At 54.7% G+C, this 17,098-nt stretch overlaps 2 protein-coding genes across 2 annotated transcripts in view; both read right to left on the bottom strand.

Annotated features, from left to right (window-relative positions):
• The window catches only part of ATF7 (activating transcription factor 7), a 64,286-nt gene extending 54,733 nt beyond the window's left edge, over nucleotides 1–9,553 (bottom strand). Inside the window, exon 1 of the mRNA XM_034071443.1 lies at nucleotides 9,487–9,553. The gene's annotated coding sequence lies outside the window, so the exon portion shown is untranslated. The remainder of the gene's footprint in view (nucleotides 1–9,486) is intronic.
• A 426-nt stretch (nucleotides 9,554–9,979) lies between these two features.
• Nucleotides 9,980–11,949, bottom strand: ATP5MC2 (ATP synthase membrane subunit c locus 2). The gene is made up of 5 exons (XM_034071532.1): nucleotides 11,894–11,949; nucleotides 10,992–11,067; nucleotides 10,603–10,680; nucleotides 10,296–10,456; nucleotides 9,980–10,217 (listed from the first exon to the last, which is right to left on the bottom strand). The coding sequence occupies exons 2-5, from the start codon at nucleotides 11,028–11,030 to the stop codon at nucleotides 10,103–10,105; spliced, it is 393 nt and encodes a 130-aa protein (XP_033927423.1). The 5' UTR covers nucleotides 11,031–11,067; nucleotides 11,894–11,949; the 3' UTR covers nucleotides 9,980–10,102.
• Between the last annotated feature and the right edge of the window lie 5,149 nt (nucleotides 11,950–17,098).

The following is a 17,098-nucleotide window of genomic DNA, read 5'->3' as shown; positions in this document are numbered from 1 at the left end:
CCCTTTCCACAGGAGCATCCCTAAAGAGATGGAATACATCAGAGATGTGCTACACTCTCACTTCTCCCTTGCAAGGGCCTTCAAACCTGGCCCCAAAGCAGCACATCAGCTATGAGTGACTTCAGTGAGGCCAGAAAAGCTTTTTCCCTGCAGTGAGAGCAACAACCCCCCCTTGCCTGAGAGCTCCAGCCAGCAGAAGGCTTCTCCCTGCCCAGCTCCCACCAGTCCTCCCAACCACACGACTTCCACTGTTTATAAGCCTCTTATAAACAGTAAGGAGCTGACTGTTACCATAACAAAAAGTGCCATGAGGAGGATAAAAACCATCATAGAAGCTCCATTGTCCGACAGCCTCCTCGCGCTGGCCAGCCTCCAGATCAGATCTGGCCTCCTGCTTGGACTTCAGAGCAAGGTGTTGAAGAGCCTCATGTCATCTCAGCACAGCTGGGCCCCAGCTGAGCCACGGGACTGCCTCTACATCACAGGCAGCACAGAAAGAAGGAAAATGGAATCACAGATTGGTTTGGGTTGGAAAGGATCTTAAGATCATCCAGTTCCAACCCCCTGTCATGGACAGGGATGACCACAGACCATGTCACCCAAGGCTCTATCCAACCTGGCCTTGAGCACTGTCAGGGGTGGAGCATTCACCACTTCTCTGGGCACCCTATGCCAGTGTCTCACCACCCTCCAGTAATGAACTTCTTCCTTATATCTAACCTGAGATATCTGTGCACAACAGAGGAAAGAAGAAGACCAAGAACAAGCAGCTTCAATGATGCTGAATCATCTTCAGAAGGTCCTTCTGCTCAGGGACATCAGCCTGAGGGACACTATTCAGGTGCCTTGTGAGCACTTCATGGGGTTTTAGGGTGGGAGAAGGCCAGATCTCATTGCTCTACCAGCACACATCCTCCTGCTCCTCCTTTCATGGCCAGATTCCTGAGACAGAAGTAGCTGCTGCTCTCCAAATACCTCTTTCAAGTTACCAGTGCCAAACACCACCAAAGCAGCTGTAGCTTGGCAAAACATGCTTTAACACAGGCAAGATTTCTCCTTAGGTGCCAAGTATCAGATTTCTGCTAGGAAAAGGCATCCATCCAAAAGGTTTTGAAGTCTTTGATGCACATGAGACACAATCCAACATAAACCAGCAAGTCAGCAACTTCCCCAGGCAAGATGGAGAAAGACTATCTCCAAATCATCATCCAACTCCTCATATGCCAAAGTTCTTCCTGTCTTGTCTTCTGGGGAGGAAAGATGGGCTCTACAGATGTCCCTAAGGTATTTACACTAAGGGACAAGGTGAGACCCACCTGCAAGACCCTGCCAGAGACAGAGCAGCAGTTAGATGGAGCAACCCCAAGCAAAAAGCTTTTCTCTCCTCATTTAACCCACAACCAACCAAACCCTTACAGCCCACAGAGGTTCCAAGCAGAGATCACAAGGTAGGAAATGCTTCTGGAGCTGCTTCCAGCAGGTTTCAGTCTGCAGCACAACACAGAGCAAAGAGACACTCTAAGACACACGCAGGCAGCCTCTGGATCTTGGCACTACGGCTCTTGGGTCGTTCCTTCATTAGTGGTGATACATCTTCAGCTCTGTGCTTCTTCACAGCAGGGCCAACATATTGCAAGAGAGCTACTACAGGAGAGAGGAATAATTCACGTTTAAGGAAGGAAGGAAAAACCTAAGAGACTCACTGCTTCTTCCTGAGGAGAGATAATGAGAGCCATGACAAGCTATAGAGAATGCACTATTTTAGCTCAGAAATGCCCTAGAAACCAGAGCCCCATTGCCTGGAATCATTCAGCCTCTTCAGAGCCTTTGTTTCAATGAAAGTGAGGGGTAAAAAATTGCTGAAAACAGGACATAAGAACCCAAATCAAGCTTAAGCATATTTTCCCCACAATGGGGTGTGAGGGGAAGAGCAAAGTCAAGGCTGTGTGGAGTTCAGCACAGGAGAGACTCTTCTGTAAGCGACTACCTATGGATAAAGCTCTTACCAATGAATTAAAGTAACCAAAATAGCACCAGTGGGAGAGGAGCCAGTAAGACCTGAAGCTCCTGTACGTGTGCATGCCCATAAAGTAGAAATATTTTGTCCCACCTTGTTATTATTTACATCCTATTTGGCCATTTCTATTTATTTAGCATTCCGAGGCACACACGTTTTACGGTGTCATTACTTGATATGTGAGCCCTAAAATCAGAAGGGAGCAAGAAATATTCCAAATCTAAGCAATGTCTAGAAATGTGGGACATTACTGTGAGTTGTTTAACTCAAGCTGCATTCCGCCTTGGAATGATTGTGGTTTAGCACTGAACACAGCAATGATTTCCTGGATAACTGACATAATTCAACCTGAAATCTTGCACAGATGAAGGATACAGCAGCCTAAAGGTGGCTCATACACACAGGCACTCTGTGTGCATTGAAAAGACAGAGCTTTCCCAAAAGCAAAGGAAAAGAAAGCAACGTGGGGTAGAAACGTGAAGAACATCCACATGAATGGGGCTTGGAGCTACTTGGACCAGTGGAAGGTATCCTTGCCCATGGCAGGGGGTTGGAACTGGACAAGCATTAAGGTCCCTTCCAACACAAACCAGTCTGGGATTCCATGAAAACATACTTACTCACTAAAGCACTGCCAACACGCTCAGGCTCACGTTCCAAGAGCCCCAAACAATCACGTTTTGTCATGTTCACTGTGCACGTGGCTGGGTCAGAGCGTGGCTCTGGATGATGAGCAACACTCACGCTTATATAAACCCTCCAGGTTTGTAGCAGTGTCTCTGCCATGTAGAAACTACTAATCCTATTGAGGCTATAGATAAACTTCCTCAGCCCTGTTTCTATCCAGTAAATCTCCCCTGTGCTGGGGGATGCTCCACTCTGCTTTCAGTTTTCAGGAGCCAACAGTTAATTCCAGGAGCCCTGGTACCCAGGTGCTGTCAGCCCTGGTGACAATCTGCCTTTGGAGCTCATCTTATCCAGCTCGACTTTACCAACACTCCAAACACAGAAGGAAAGGCACTATTCCTACCACTAGAAGAGCTGAAGGAGCAGGGGCTGCCAGAGCCTCCCTTCAGATCCCACTGCAATGAGAACAGCACAAGGTAAAGGAAAACTCCATACTTCACTGCAGGATTCAATTGGCAAAGCTTTTCCCTCCTGCACATAACCTCCTTCAGCTTCTGCAGCTGCAGTTCAACCTTCCTTTCAGAGCTCTGAAGGATTTTCCAGCATCTTCAGCCCTGGACACGACCAGAAACAGGTCTATTTTAAACACTGCCTGCTATAATGATGGCAAGCATTAACTGCTTCGTGAGCTGAACATTTGTTCCCTTCCTCACAGCACACTCAGCACCAACAAGAGCTTTTTGGCACAAAACCCCAAAAGCTGGGTTCTGCTCCAAGCCTGCTTTACTCTCTTTGGAAACAGTTAAAGGACATAAGACACCTCGGTACAGTCACTTTAACAGGTAGAAATACACTCCTTTGGGCATTGCTTATTCCCTGCCAAGTGCATTTAGCCAAGTCTTTAATACACTGAAGTCTGAAAAACTGCTTTTTATGAGTATTCTTATTATTTTACATAGTAACAATGGCATCCAGAGCAAGATCTCTACCAGCCAGGGCTGAAAACATTCTTAAAGCACACAAAAAGCTGTGCAAGAGCTCTGCTAACAGCAGCACATCCCCAAAGGGCAGGGAAAAGGGAACTCTGCAGCTTTATTCTCTCTGGAACTCCAGGCACAGAATCCCAGAGTGGTCTGGGTTGGAAGGAACCTTAAAGCAGGGGCACCTTCCACTAGAGCAGATTGCTCCAAGCCCCATCCAACCTGGCCTTGAGCACTGCCAGGGATGGGGCAGCCACAGCTTCTCTGGGCACCCTGTGCCAGTGTCCCACAACCAACTTGCATTTCATCCTTAAGGAGCTGAAGCATCCTTTTCCTATGGGAGAATGGGAAGGAAACGTCTTTGCAGAGCTCCTCTTGCAGGGATTTTCAGTGGCTGGGGCTCACAAAGAGAGCTCAGAGCTCTGCAGAGCTGCAGTGGGTAGCACGGCCGTTGCTGGCAGAGGAGCTTTGTTTATTCATGAACCAGCTTGCAAAGGCTGGCACCGCATCTCTACCGCTGCTTTCTTCCCTCACACCAGGGTGGGACATGGGAGCAGCATTCCAGACAGCTGCAGGCTCCCCATGGGAGAGCTCCTGCAAGAAGAGCAGCAATCGATTCCAATCCCCATGCTGCTCCCCAGGAGCCAAGTCATGAGATGCTTTGGGTTCCAAAGGACCTTAAAGCTCATCCAGTTCCAACCCCCTGCCATGGGCAGGGACCCCTTCCCCTGGAGCAGCTGCTCCAAGCCCCTGTGTCCAACCTGTCCTTGAGCACTGCCAGGGATGGGGCAGCCACAGCTTCTCTGGGCAACCTGTGGCAGCACCTCAGCACCCTCACAGGGAAGAGCTACTTGTTATCTCCAAGCTGAGCTCCCCCTGTTCCAGTCTGAACCCATCACCCCCTTTCCTATCACTCCAGTCCCTGCTGCAGGTCCCTCTCCAGCATCCTTGTAGCCCCCTTCAGACATTGGAAGCTGCTCTAAGGTGTAAAATGCATTGCTTTCAGCAAGGAACTTCAACACGTGGCTGCTGTCGCCTGGAAGCTCAGATCTGTGCTTGTCCCAGTATGGCCCTGCAGCTCCTGCTCGCCTACAGCAGCAAAAGGCTGATGTGGAGGTAGGGAGATCCATCCCAGCCAACTTGGCCTCTCACAGGCAAAGAACTTAAGAGGGAAGAGGTGCAAGCCAGAAAAATCCCACTCTGCTAAAGCATTAACCTGCATTAAAATCCGGTTTCTCCTGGGTGAAACCACACGGTGCTGGAGCTGGGTTAGGCACTGAATTCATCATGTTTCAAAAGCAAATGTCAAAGCCCTACAAAGGCTGCTGAAGGCCTGGCTTGTGCAGCAGCACGTGCCCCACCAGGTGTGTGTGGGGAAGAAAAAGGCAAGAAGCCTTTTGGAAGATTGTGAAATTGAACTTCAGAGAAGGAATTAAGCCAAACTCCCACGAGCCAAGACTAATTGCAGCAAAACAGGCTGTAAATACCAGCTCTGAGGAAGGAGAACAAACCCGAGTGCATGAACATCAACCACTGGCTTGGAGAGGAACCTCTGTGGACACCAGCACCTCCAAGGGCTGTAAATAAGGAAATCCTGGTGTCCTTCAGCATTGCTGTGCTCCATAGCCTGGTCCTGCAGCTTGTCCACCTGTGTGTGCATGGCTTGGAGGAGAGCTGAGGACACAGAGATAGCCTCAGGCTCCTGTCCCACTGCTTCTGCTGACAGAATAAGGCCACACACTGGTTAAATCCTGACTTTTTGGACTCAAAGAAGCAGAAAAGGAGCAGAATCAAAACATTTGCTAAAGATTATGAAGAGAAGCAGAGAGCTGGGGTTGTTCAGCCCTGAGAAGGCTCCTTAAGGGGAGACCTCAGAGCAGTTCCAGTGCCTAAAGGGTCTACAAGAAACCTGGAGAGGGGCTTTGAACAAGGGCCTGTAGGGACAGGACAAGGAGAATGGCCAGAGAGGACACTGAGATGAGCTCTTAGGCAGTTCTTCCTTATGAGGGTGGTGGACACTGGAATGGGTTGAATGGAGAAGCTGTGGCTGCCCCATCCCTGACAGCGCTCAAGGCCACGTTGGACACAGGGGCTTGGAGTAACCTGCTCTAGTGTGGTCATGCTCATGAAAACTGGATGAGCTTTACGCTCCCTTCAACACAAATGAGTCTGGGATTCTGTGACTTCAAGCGGAACTCACCAGGAATTCCTATGTAGGAATTCATCAGCCAGACAGAAAGATGTGACAGTTATTGTGATGCAAAGGCTGATTAAACCCTCAGGTTTATATTCCAAAGGAAGCCAGGCTATAAATGTGCCTTTGTTTCAATCTTTATAGGCAGCTTCCTACACACCTCTGCACAAAACAAAGCCCTTTTCCAGCTCCCCAGGGAAACCCAGCCCCTGGCTTACATCCTTGCTCAGCCTACACAGCATTCACCCTCTGTATTACAAGTTCCTTGAAACCAAAACCAAGAAATTAGATTAAAAGGTCTGGGGAAATACTTAATGAAGTTCCAGGAAGCAACAGGTCCCCAGGTCTATCTTCTCCCAACATGTCCTCTCAAAATGCCTCGTAGTTGGCTGCTAAATGAGGGAAGAGTAGTTTTGGGGATCTGCCCTCAATTCTTGGTGCTGGGAATGTTGAAGAAAGAAGGGAAAGTCAAAAAAGGCCCTAAGAAGGGGATAAAATAAGGATAAATAAACCCAAACAGAATGTGAGAAAGCCCCACATGTGATGCAGCAGAACATGAGTCCAGAACCAAATCCATCTCAGAGATCCTCTGCTACCACATGCTACAAACACCAGCACCATGAGGCTGTCACAACTGAAGCCTTTTACTAAACCAGTTTAAAATGGTTCCATCATCAAGAGGCAGCAACTGGTTCCGGTTGAGGATGTGCCAGTTCCTCCTGGCTGCCTCACCACATGAAACCAGCACAAGGAGGACGGAAGGAGGTTTGGTTTCTTCCTCCCAACAATCACCCATCCACTTCCCCTCTCAAACTTCTCTGTCTTTCCAAACGGGAAAGGGGAATCTTCTGCCTGCCCCAATCTACAAACTCCCTTTGAGAACAGTGTTTTCTAGTTAGGCCAGACTAGGAACCAGCAACCAGTTTAAGATGAGTAACACCACTCACAATGTACCAAGGTGGGCTCAGCAAGGCTCAAGAGCAAGTTCATTTTCACCTGACACCTCCATAAATCACAAAGAGAGGGAAAGAAATCAGAGCACAAGATACATACGGTGGGAACTGCTGGAGAAAACTGGGAACTAAGGAACCTTGGGCAACAGAAAGAGAAGCAATAAACAGAGATTAATGTTAGAAGCCCCCTCAACAGGGAAGAGTTAAGCTACAGCAAAAGACAAATGGCAAGTGGGAGGCTGAATATGTTCACCAAGTTTGTGTAAAGCTTTTCCTCCTCCTAATCAGAGCAGACGGAGAGCAGGGAGGGGAGGTCCTGCTGCAAAGCACGGCCAGCTCCAAGCTCTTGGGTATCAGAAGGATATTGGCAAATTGGAAGGCATTCAGGAAAATCCAGTGAGGCAGCTGGAGGGATTGATTTACAAGGAAAGATTAAAATAACTGGAGGCCTGGCTTGGCTAAGCAGTAACTGAGGTGGCCATGGTGATGTTTTACAGTTAGTTGACAGGCAAGTGCCAAAAAGCAGAGGAAGTGCTGAACGTCCCACACTTAGGTAGAACCAAAGCACTGGCAGGTATTTAGGGCAACTCATGGCTGCATTCAAGCTCCCCAAGCAGTGAGGTCTATCGGGTACTAAAATAGCCTCCCACTTCTCACTTCCCAAGCAGCTTCTAGGAGCAGAAAGAACACGCTGAGAGAAGCCCAGGAACCCCCACAAGCCTCCCAAGCTGATTCCTAACACACTGCTTCCACCCTGAACCCACACCTTTGCTGTTAGTTTTTAACACCAAGAGCAAACAAGAAGCCCAGCCCACAGAGGGACTGCAGTTGGCAACAGTCACAACCCCACTCCTGTCACCAAAGGTGAATATGATCTCTTGCTTTAAGGAAAGGAGGAGTAAGGATGTTAACCCTCCTTGCTTTCCAAACGGGAATCTGGCTGCTCAATCCACCTCCCACAGGCTTCTCCTCCACATTCAGACAGTGAAGTTATTCTTAGGCTCTGCTGAGAAACCCCCCCAGTCCAAAAGCATCCAACAAAGCCTGTGGTTGAGAACTGCTGCATTCCTCTCCAGAACCTACTCCAGTTTAGGCACCACTGTTTTAAAAGCAGTTTGCAAAGAACCAGCCAAGTCCTTCAGACCACTCCAGGTGGAAGAAAGTGCCTGCCCCATAAGCACAAGTGAGACCAAATAAACTGGGAAGCCCAGTGAAGCATTAGTGACACTTTCCTGTTGTACTTTTCAATGTGAACCTGAAATGTTGGCTTCAGAGGGACCTGAGCTGGGGAAAAAGTGATAACTTCGTAAGGAAAGGTAATGATGGGGCTCGGTAAAAAGGCAGCAAATGGGCACAGCAGAGCAGAACAAGGTTTTACTGTCACACACTTCAGCACACACCTGAACCAGCTGATCTTTTTGCCTTAGCTGAGGGACTCCACACCAGCACTTCTAGCAGTAGGAACAACCCAGCTTTGAGCTGTGATCCAGTTGCACTCACAGAGCTGGAGCTATCGAGATGCAGATTTCACTGTGCCAGCAGCAGGTGAGCAGATGCATGGTGAAACCTCATCACTCCAAGGAGCTCTGAGAAGTCTGAGCAATCCCAGTGCCCCAGGAACCATTGATTTGGACTTGGAAAGAAACTACTTCATACTCGGATTCCTGCTGTTTGCATCTTACTGACAGTACCACAGTGACCTGCTCAGAGTCCCCCAACACCCTGCAGACCCACAGCCAGGCCCCAGCCTACACCTTACAACCTCTCTACACCTTGTCTACAGCTGCTTGCCACTGGGAGCCCCCACACATAGGCCTGGATCCTCCCCACCTGCACCAAAAGAGTCACTGAGCCCAAATCTCTCCTCATCCAGGAGGGCAGAGCCCAATTAAAGGGGTTCCCCCTGCACCTCAGGGGGTCCCCACAGGATCCATCCCAAGGCTCCTCTAGCCCTGCAGGTCTCCATATCTATCACCCCTCCAGGACACCCCAGGTCTCTTCCGGGTCCCCCAGGACCTGCACACCGAGGGGTGCCCCATATCTGCAACCTCCAGAGCCCCCCCTCAATTCTCTTTCACCTTCCAGAGCTCTCTCACCCTTCAAGTACTCCCCCCACCCACAGACCCCCAATACCTCTGCAGGGTTCACCCCCAGAATTCCATACAAGACCCCCTCAACCAATGCCCCCCTTATTTGCACCCCTCCAGCCCTCTCATATCCCCAGCACTCCCCCCAAGACCCCCATCACAGAGACCCCCTCCAGACCCCTTCCCTCCTGCCCCCCCACCCTTCCTGCACCCCATATCCCGCTGATCCCCCCCCCACCTCCACCCCCAGACCCGGAACCCCCCCGTTTTCCGCGTTCTCCCCCCCCCCCAGGGCCTCCGGTTCCCCCCCTCCGGCACCGCCCGGGCCCCTCGCTGCCTCCAGCAGCCCCGCCCACTTGGGGCGGGGCTTGCCCCATCGCGGCGCCCCCTCAACCGCTATTGGCTGCGGAGCCCCTCACTCCAGGCCTGGCACGGAGCCGATTGGCTGGAGGCCTCTGTCAATCAACGAAGGGGAAGAGCAAGGCAGAGCGGCCGCCTCACCAAAACTCGGGGAGAGTTGTGGGGGGGAAGGGCCGGCCGGGGCTCCTCCACCGGCCCCGGGGGCTCCACCGCCGCCGCCACCCCCGTCCCGGGCCGGCCCCACCGAGCCCGGTGCCCCGCCGGTTACCTGAGGGAGCGCCGGGCCGCGCCGCCGCCGGGGCCTCGCGCTGCCTGCTCCTTCGCGCTGGGGCCCCCCCTCCTCACCGCCCCTCCCCACAGAGCGAGACTCTCGCGAGACCAGAGGGGAGGTGACAGTGCCTGGCCAATAAGGTGGCTCCGGGGGCGGAGCCTCGCTGCAGAGGGGCGTGGTTTCATCGCCAAAGGGCGGGGCTAACCACGCCTCCGACAGAGGGGCCCCGCCTTGCAGCGGGGACACAGGACCGGGACACCCGGTACCGGGACAGCCGAACCCCAGCGGCTGGTGGGGAGGTGACAGCCCAGGTCACAGCCCCAGCAGCTCCCCATCCCTGGGGATCAATGATGTCCCTGTCCCCTTGGCCCTCAGGGGGCTGCAGGCACTTTGTGTGCCCTCTGGGGACACTGCCACCTTCCCACAGTGTGGTCTCCCCATGCCAACCATGGCCAAGTGACACAGGAGCCACCAAAGAGACACGAGGAGCTGGGTCCCGTTAGCAAACCGTCTTTATTCCCCTCCCACCTGCGGCAAGGCCAGGGTCGGGGGTCTCCCCTGCCAGGGCACCGGGCACAACGGGGCTCTGTCACTGTCACTGTCACCATCTCCATCACATGGCAAAGAGGATAAGGAAGGCCACCATGAGGCAGAAGAGCCCCATGGCCTCGGAGAGGGCGAAGCCCAAGATGGCATAGGAGAAGAGCTGCTGTTTGAGCGAAGGGTTCCTGCGGGGAGAAGAGAGGCCGCTCAGCAGAGCACACCCAGCCCTGAGCCCCCCATTCCCACCCCAGTGCCCCCCTGACCTCGCATAGCCAATGATGAGGCTGCCAAAGACGGTGCCGATGCCAGCGCCAGAACCGGCCACCCCCACCGTGGCAGCACCGGCACCGATGAACTTGGCGGCCGTGTCGATGTCCCGGTGGGCTGCGCTCGTCTGGATGGCCCGGTGGGTGCCCGCTGGTGCCTGAGGATGTGACAGGAGGGTGGGCAAGCGGGTGGGGGGAATTAACCTCACCCCAGCCTCAGTTTCCTCCCCATACCCCTCCCAAGGCTGGTGCTCAGCACCCCTGTGGCTCCCCACTGTCCCCCACACCAAGCTGGCCACGTTACCTGCTCCGTCCGGGCTTCAGGGCTGCTCAGCACAGAGGCAGAGAGAGGCTGGCACAGCACCCGTGGGCTCCTCCTCACCTGCAAGGCACATTCACCCTCAGATTGGGGTGGGATGTCCCACCCCATCCTCCCCAGCACCCAAGAGTCCCCTCAGGCACCCAAAGCTGCTTGACTCCCAGCACCGCATCCACCTCCACGTGGGTAATCAGTAACCCTGGAGTGGACAAATGATCTCTGAGCAGAGTGAGGCTCCATTCACCTTCCAGGGTGGCCCTAAACCAGCAAGACATGTTCCCAAACCTCACCCCCTGTCCCTAACGGGGTCACACATCACACACCCCCCCCCCACCCAAAGAAGGGAGAGTGGAGGAGGGTTTGTCACTACTCACTAGTGCAGGAGTGGAGAGGAACTTTGCACAGGCGTACATGGTGAGGGACGGAGGGACACGTGCGTGGAGGGGACGGCTGGAAGAGACACAGACATGGGGTGTGAGGAGCTGCACTGTGTGGGTGCTGGGACAGGCAGGGAACATGAGCCATGCAGGGCAGGACATCCCTTGGTCATCCAACTGACAGCTCCTGGCTCAGCATCACCACTTTGGGATACAGGAATTTGGGGTTTGAGAGGGGGGGACCAGAAGGTCAGGAGGCCCCAGGTCCCCATTTGAGGCAGAGAATGGGGCAGTCTGAAGCACCCACTCGGCCCCCGGGGTGGGGGGCATGGCCTGGGGACACCCAGCCCTTGCAGGGCACATGGGGGCTGGAGAGGACAGAGCATGGGGGGGGCACCTCAAAAGGCAGAGTAAGGGAATTGCCCCCCCAAACAGGGGGGAGCTTAAAACAGGGGGTGGCAATTCCCAATGAAGGGTAACCCAAAACAGGGGGTGTTCACCCCAAAACAAGGGGTTGTCAACCCAAAACGAGGGAGGAAGACTGAAACAGCGTGTTGTCACCCCAAAACCGGGGGGGTCACTCCAGAAGAGAAGGAGATCACCCCAAAACAGGGGGTTATCACCCCAAAATAGCGGCTAATCACCCAAAATGGGGGGTGCACCCTAAAATAGGGCCAGGTCACGTCAGAACACGGAGCTGTCACCCAAAACCGGGGCCATTCATTCCAAACCAGGGGTGCTCACCCCAAGGGTGAGGGGATGCCCCAGACCCCCATGGGGGGGGGGGGCTCTCTCCCCCCACAAGCCCCGGAGGGGGGGTCTCTCCCCCCGCCCCCACCCGCGGGCCCCCCCTCCCCTCGTCCCCCCCGAGGGGCTCCGGGCCCTGCCGCGGCCCTCACCTGGCGCACCGGCGGCGGGCAGGTCGCGGAGGCAGCGAGTGCGCAGGCGCAACCGGAAACACTGCCCGGAAACACCACTGAGAAGCCGCCCAGAGCGCCGCTCGCCGCGCACGCGCCGCCTGCAGGACGGGAGGTTGTGGAGACGGGGGATGTGCGCCCTCTGCTGGGAGGACTGGGGATAGCGGGGGGGGGGGGGGGGGGGGGGGGGGGGGGGGGTCACGGACCGCGCCCTCTGGCGGCCAAGAGGGGAGCTGCGGGCTCTATTGGAGGGGCACGTGTGTACATGTATGTATATGTGTGTGCATGTATGTATATGTGTGTACATGTATGTATATGTGTGTACATGTATGTATATGTGTGTGCATGTATGTATATGCGTGTGCATGTATGTATATGTTTGTGCATGTATGTATATGTGTGTACATGTATGTATATGTGTGTACATGCGTGTATATGTGTGTACATGCGTGTATATATATGTACATGTATGTACATGTTTGCACGTATGTACGTGTGTGCATGTATGTACATATATGTGTATGTATGTACATGTGTGCTCATGTGTGAGCAAGCGTGTCTACATGTGTGTGCACACATGTGTTTATGCTGTGTGCACGTGTGTACACGTGTGCGTGCTAGTGCGTGTATCTGCCTGTACACGTGTGCACACGTGTATGTGCACATGTCTGTACATGTGTGTACATGTGACGCGTGTGCATTCCCACATGTGTGCACAGACGTGTGCACAGTGGCATATGTGTGGCTGTCATCCCTATGCTTGAGCAGGAGAGTGTTTGCACATGTGTGTGCAAGACGCGTGCATGTGTGTGAAGCTGAGGGGGGCACCGTGTTACCTCGGGGTGCTGGGGGGACCCCCGATGGGTGCTGGAGCCCCGGGGGGGGGGGGGCCGTTGTGACCGGGTGGGTGCGGGGCCGCGCTGTCAGGCAGCGGATTTACGAGCAGCCCTAATGCGGGAGCCGCCATTAATTAAATCATCGCGATAATTAACTTTCATTAAAGGAAAATCAATAACGAGGAGACGGGGCTGGGGGGGGGGGGGGGGGGCAGGACGGGATGGAGGGAGCATGTGCGCATGGATGTGAGTGTATGTGCACGGCTGTGTGTGCACCCACATGGATGCCGGTTGTACACGCACATGTCTGGGAGCACACCCGTGTGCATGTGTGTGCGCGTACATCGGGGTGCACGTGTGGACATGTGTGTGGACATGTGTGTAGACATGTGTGTGCACGGCGGTGAGCACGCCTGTGTACCTGTATGTGAGCACTTAGGGAGGACGCACAGGCTTTACACGGCCACACACGTGTGTGCACATGTGTAAGCCACGTCCCCGCACCCCTCCACCTGCCCCATCACCCCAAACCCCCTCTACCCCCTGAAACTCCCCCCGCCCCCCCCAAACCTCGACCTCCCCCCCCGTTTCCTTCCCTTTCTCCTTTATTTTTCCTCCTTTCCCCACTTTTTATTCCCTTTTATTCCCTGATGGAAGCGGCGGCTCCATTCGCTGCCACTGACCTTAACGGCTTAAATTAAAAAGCAATGTTCTGTGTGCACGGAGATGGGGGGGGCACGGAAGGGGGGGGGACGACGGGACCCGCTCAGCCCCCCCCCTTCTCCTCCTCACCCCCCGCATGGGCTCTGATGGTTTTAATCTCACCGTAATGGCTTTGACCTTGCGATTAATAGCGGGGGGTGCGAAGCCTCCGCGGCGTGACGGCGGCCGCCGTTCCAAGGGGGGAGATCGGGGGTTCTGGGGGGGTTTCACTTTGGGGGGGGGCTTGGAGTGCGAGGGGGGTTGGTGCTGGATGGGGAAACTGAGGGAGGAGTGAGGAATGGGGGGGGGGGGGATTGGGGGATGCTGAGGATTGAAAGGGGGGGATGAATGGGGAGGTGATGGAGGGGGTGTTGGGGGGGTGATGGGGAATTTCAAGGGGGACACATGCTTGTGAATAGCGGGGGGGGCTCTGGGGTCCGCGTGGCTGCGTTGGAAAGGGGGTGTAGGGAAGATGGGGGGGCAGTGGAGCAAATGAGGGGCTCACGAGGGGGTTCAGGGGGGTGGGGAGGGCGGGGATGGGGGGACAAGGGGGAACGGGTGCCCCTGAGTGGGGGTTACCGGTCCCTGTTCCCGTCCCGATCCCTGTCCCCGCTCCTGGTCCCCGTCTCCGCTCCCGATCCCGGCGCTGGCGCAGTCGCCGCCCGCGCTGCATCCTAATGAGGCGGCGGTGGGAGCGGGACCAGCTCCGAAGAGACCCCGAAACACCGGGATGGGGACTGGGATAGGGACCGGGATGGGGACAGGGATGGGGACAGGGATGGGGACCGGGATAGGGACCGGGATGGGGACCGGGATGGGGACAGGGATGGGGACAGGGATGGGGCCCGCCTGCCCTGACGGAACCCCTCGGGGCCGGGGGTGGAAGGGTGGGGAGGAGCTGGGGGGCAGAACCGCGCACACCCCTGCGTGTGAGCACCGGCCCCCCACATACAGCTGGATCTTGGGGTCCACAGCTGGATCCCAGCGATCATGGGGGTCAGTTTTACACCCACAGCTGGATCATGGGGGGCTCTATCACACCCACAGCTGGATTATGGGGGTCACCATTGCACCCACAATTGAACAGTGGCAGCCAGGACCCCCTTGTGGGCAACCAGGACCTCCATAGTGGCAATCAGGACCTCCATAGTGGCAACCAGGACCTCTATGGTGGCAGTCAGGATGCCAAGGTGGCAACCGGGACCCCAGGGTTGGCAATCAGAACCCCAAGGTGGCAGCCGGGACCCCCCAGGATGGCAACCAGGACCCCTGGGTTAGGAACCAGGACCCATAGGGTGGCCCCCACAACCCTTGGGTGTCAGTGGGACCCTTGGGTGCCACAGCCCCACACAGAGGGTGCTGCAGTGGCCACGGGGAAGCGCTGGCGGCCACGCGGTGCCATCACACACCTCCATGTGAAATACAGCTCCATAAATCCCGGCCCTGGTGGCTCTTATTGCTTAATTAGTCCATGAAACGAGATGATTCAGAAGAGCCCAAATGGGGATGGCGTCATGGGAGGCATTAAATGGAAGGGGATCGGCGGCGGGTGAGAAAAAGCAGGGATGGAGGGGGGAGTTTTAAGGGTTATTCAGGGATTTTTGGCCTCACCAGGGATGCTACACCTCAATTTATCCACTGGGATTTTGGGTGCTGAGCAACCCATGCCGCAATAGCACCCTTAACCCCACCGCTCTGCCCCCAGCACCTCTCATCTGGAACACAGGGTGTAATTTTGGGTGTAAGGGGTTTGGGTATCCCATCCTGCCAACCCACACTGATGGGAACGGGGTATCCGAACATCCCTCTCCACCTTCGGATGCGTTGCGCTCCACTCCGGCTCCTCCACTTCCATAGGGTATTTTCCTATTTTCTATTTTTCCTTTTTATATGCTCTTTTATGACAAACTTTCCTTTACATTTGACATTTAAAAGCTGATCAGATCTCCCCTGCAGGACAGCAGGAAATGGAGATATTTATTGGGGTCTCGCTGATGCCAGGAGAGCTGTGAGATTTACTCCGACAGCGCGGCAGGATTAGAGATACCGTCTCTGTCCGGGCGGGATGCTGGAGCCATGGGATGCGCCACAGGCAAAGGACAACGATTTATTGGGGGCTTGAGGCTTGCTTTAGAAGACTAGGGTTGGTAAAGCCCAACTGAGCCCATGGGGATTCTCTAGTGGCACGTACAATGTTGTGCTGGGGTGAGTGTGCTGTTTTCTGGAGGGGTTTTGCTGTTTGAAAGCAAGAGGCTTGGCTTTTCCATGTCATCCTCAACCCCTTCCTGTTGCTTTCCCCCTTTCCTGCTCTCCAGCATCTCCTTCCTAGGGATGTGCTTTGGGCTGGGGTCCATATCTCAGACCTGGGGCCATGTCTGGGGTCAAGTGACAGTGCCTTGGACCTGGGACCATGTCTTTCCCTGCTGCATGTGGGAACATGTGATGGGCTGGTGGGTCCATGGTGCTGCAGAGCCAGGAGGAGATCAGCCCTTTCCCCTTCTGCCAATGCCACCCAGTCAGCAAATGCCCCTCATTGAGGTGTCTGGTCCAGAGCTACGGCCACTGAGATGGAAGAAGTGATGTCACTGCTTGCACCTGTGACATCACTGCTTGCATCTGTGACGTCATCAGTTATCTTAACAAGCCATTGATGTCACAGCTCCCCCTGGACCAACCCTAAGAAGGTTCTTTGGCTTCTGGGGGATGTGGGGACAGCCCCCCCCAACTCATGCTTACATACGTGTGTTCATGTGAGTGTGTGCACGATCCCTGTGCCATGGAGTACCCATATCCCAATGTCCCCATTTTGGGTGCCACAGGATGCCCATGTCCCTGTATCCTGGTTTTGGGTGCTTGCTCACAGCTGGATACCCTGGTTTTGGGTGCCATGGGGTGCCCATATCCCAGCACCCCAGTTTTAGGTGCCATAGGGTGCCCATGTCCCAGGCATCCCAGTTTTGGGTGCCATGGATTGCCCACAGCCAGGTATTAGGATGCTGACACAGGGCAGCTTCATTAAGGCCCTCAATTACAGCAGCTGAGTGAAGAGCAGTGATTTATAGGCACAAACCTCTCTCCCCCCACCCCCCCCAGGAACCTGCAACAAAAGCTTGGCTGAGGGGGAGGCCATGGATCAATCCCGAGTCTTTTCTCCCAATATTTTCTGCTGTTCCTTTGTTCTCCTCGGGAAGCTTTGACAGGAGCAGCACTGCAGAGGAGCAGCGCCCGCCTCCAAGGGCTTCCTCTTCTCCCACCATTCCCATGTTTTCCCCTTCTCCTTTGCGCTTTCCACCTAAACCAGGATATTCTTCTTGGTATCTCCTCTCTGGAGCCTCATCCCAAGCAATGTGATGAGTGGGGAGAAGATGGGGGTTGATGAGCTCAGGGATGGGGAGGTGGGATACAGGAGGGGGTGGAGAGGGTGGTCGGTCATAGGGTGAAGTGGTGGGTCTTGTGGTGGGGTTGTGGGTCATGGGATGGGGCAATAGGCTGTGGGCTGAAGTGGTGGGACAGAGTGGTGGGGTCTGGGATGGGTTTGGAGCAATGGAATGAGGTGGTTGTAGGCAGGGTGGGGTGGTGGATCATGGAGTGGGAAAATAAGTGATGGGATGGGACAGATGGAAAGCCAGGGGACAGGATGGGGGGATGC

The sequence above is a fragment of the Melopsittacus undulatus genome, chromosome 21 (genome assembly GCF_012275295.1).
Source record: "Melopsittacus undulatus isolate bMelUnd1 chromosome 21, bMelUnd1.mat.Z, whole genome shotgun sequence".
Classification (NCBI taxonomy): Eukaryota; Metazoa; Chordata; class Aves; order Psittaciformes; family Psittaculidae; genus Melopsittacus; species Melopsittacus undulatus.
Note: the sequence above shows the minus strand (reverse complement) of the source record. Positions and strands in the feature narration are given on the sequence as shown.

Coding starts and splice junctions, on each gene's coding strand:
- ATP5MC2 (XM_034071532.1), bottom strand. CDS start 11,030: ATGTACGCCTGTGCAAAGTTCCTCTCCACTCCTGCACTA. Junction 10,681..10,991: donor TCCTCTCCACTCCTGCACTA/GTGAGTAGTGAC, acceptor TGTGCCTTGCAG/GTGAGGAGGAGCCCACGGGT. Junction 10,218..10,295: donor CTCATCATTGGCTATGCGAG/GTCAGGGGGGCA, acceptor TTCTCCCCGCAG/GAACCCTTCGCTCAAACAGC.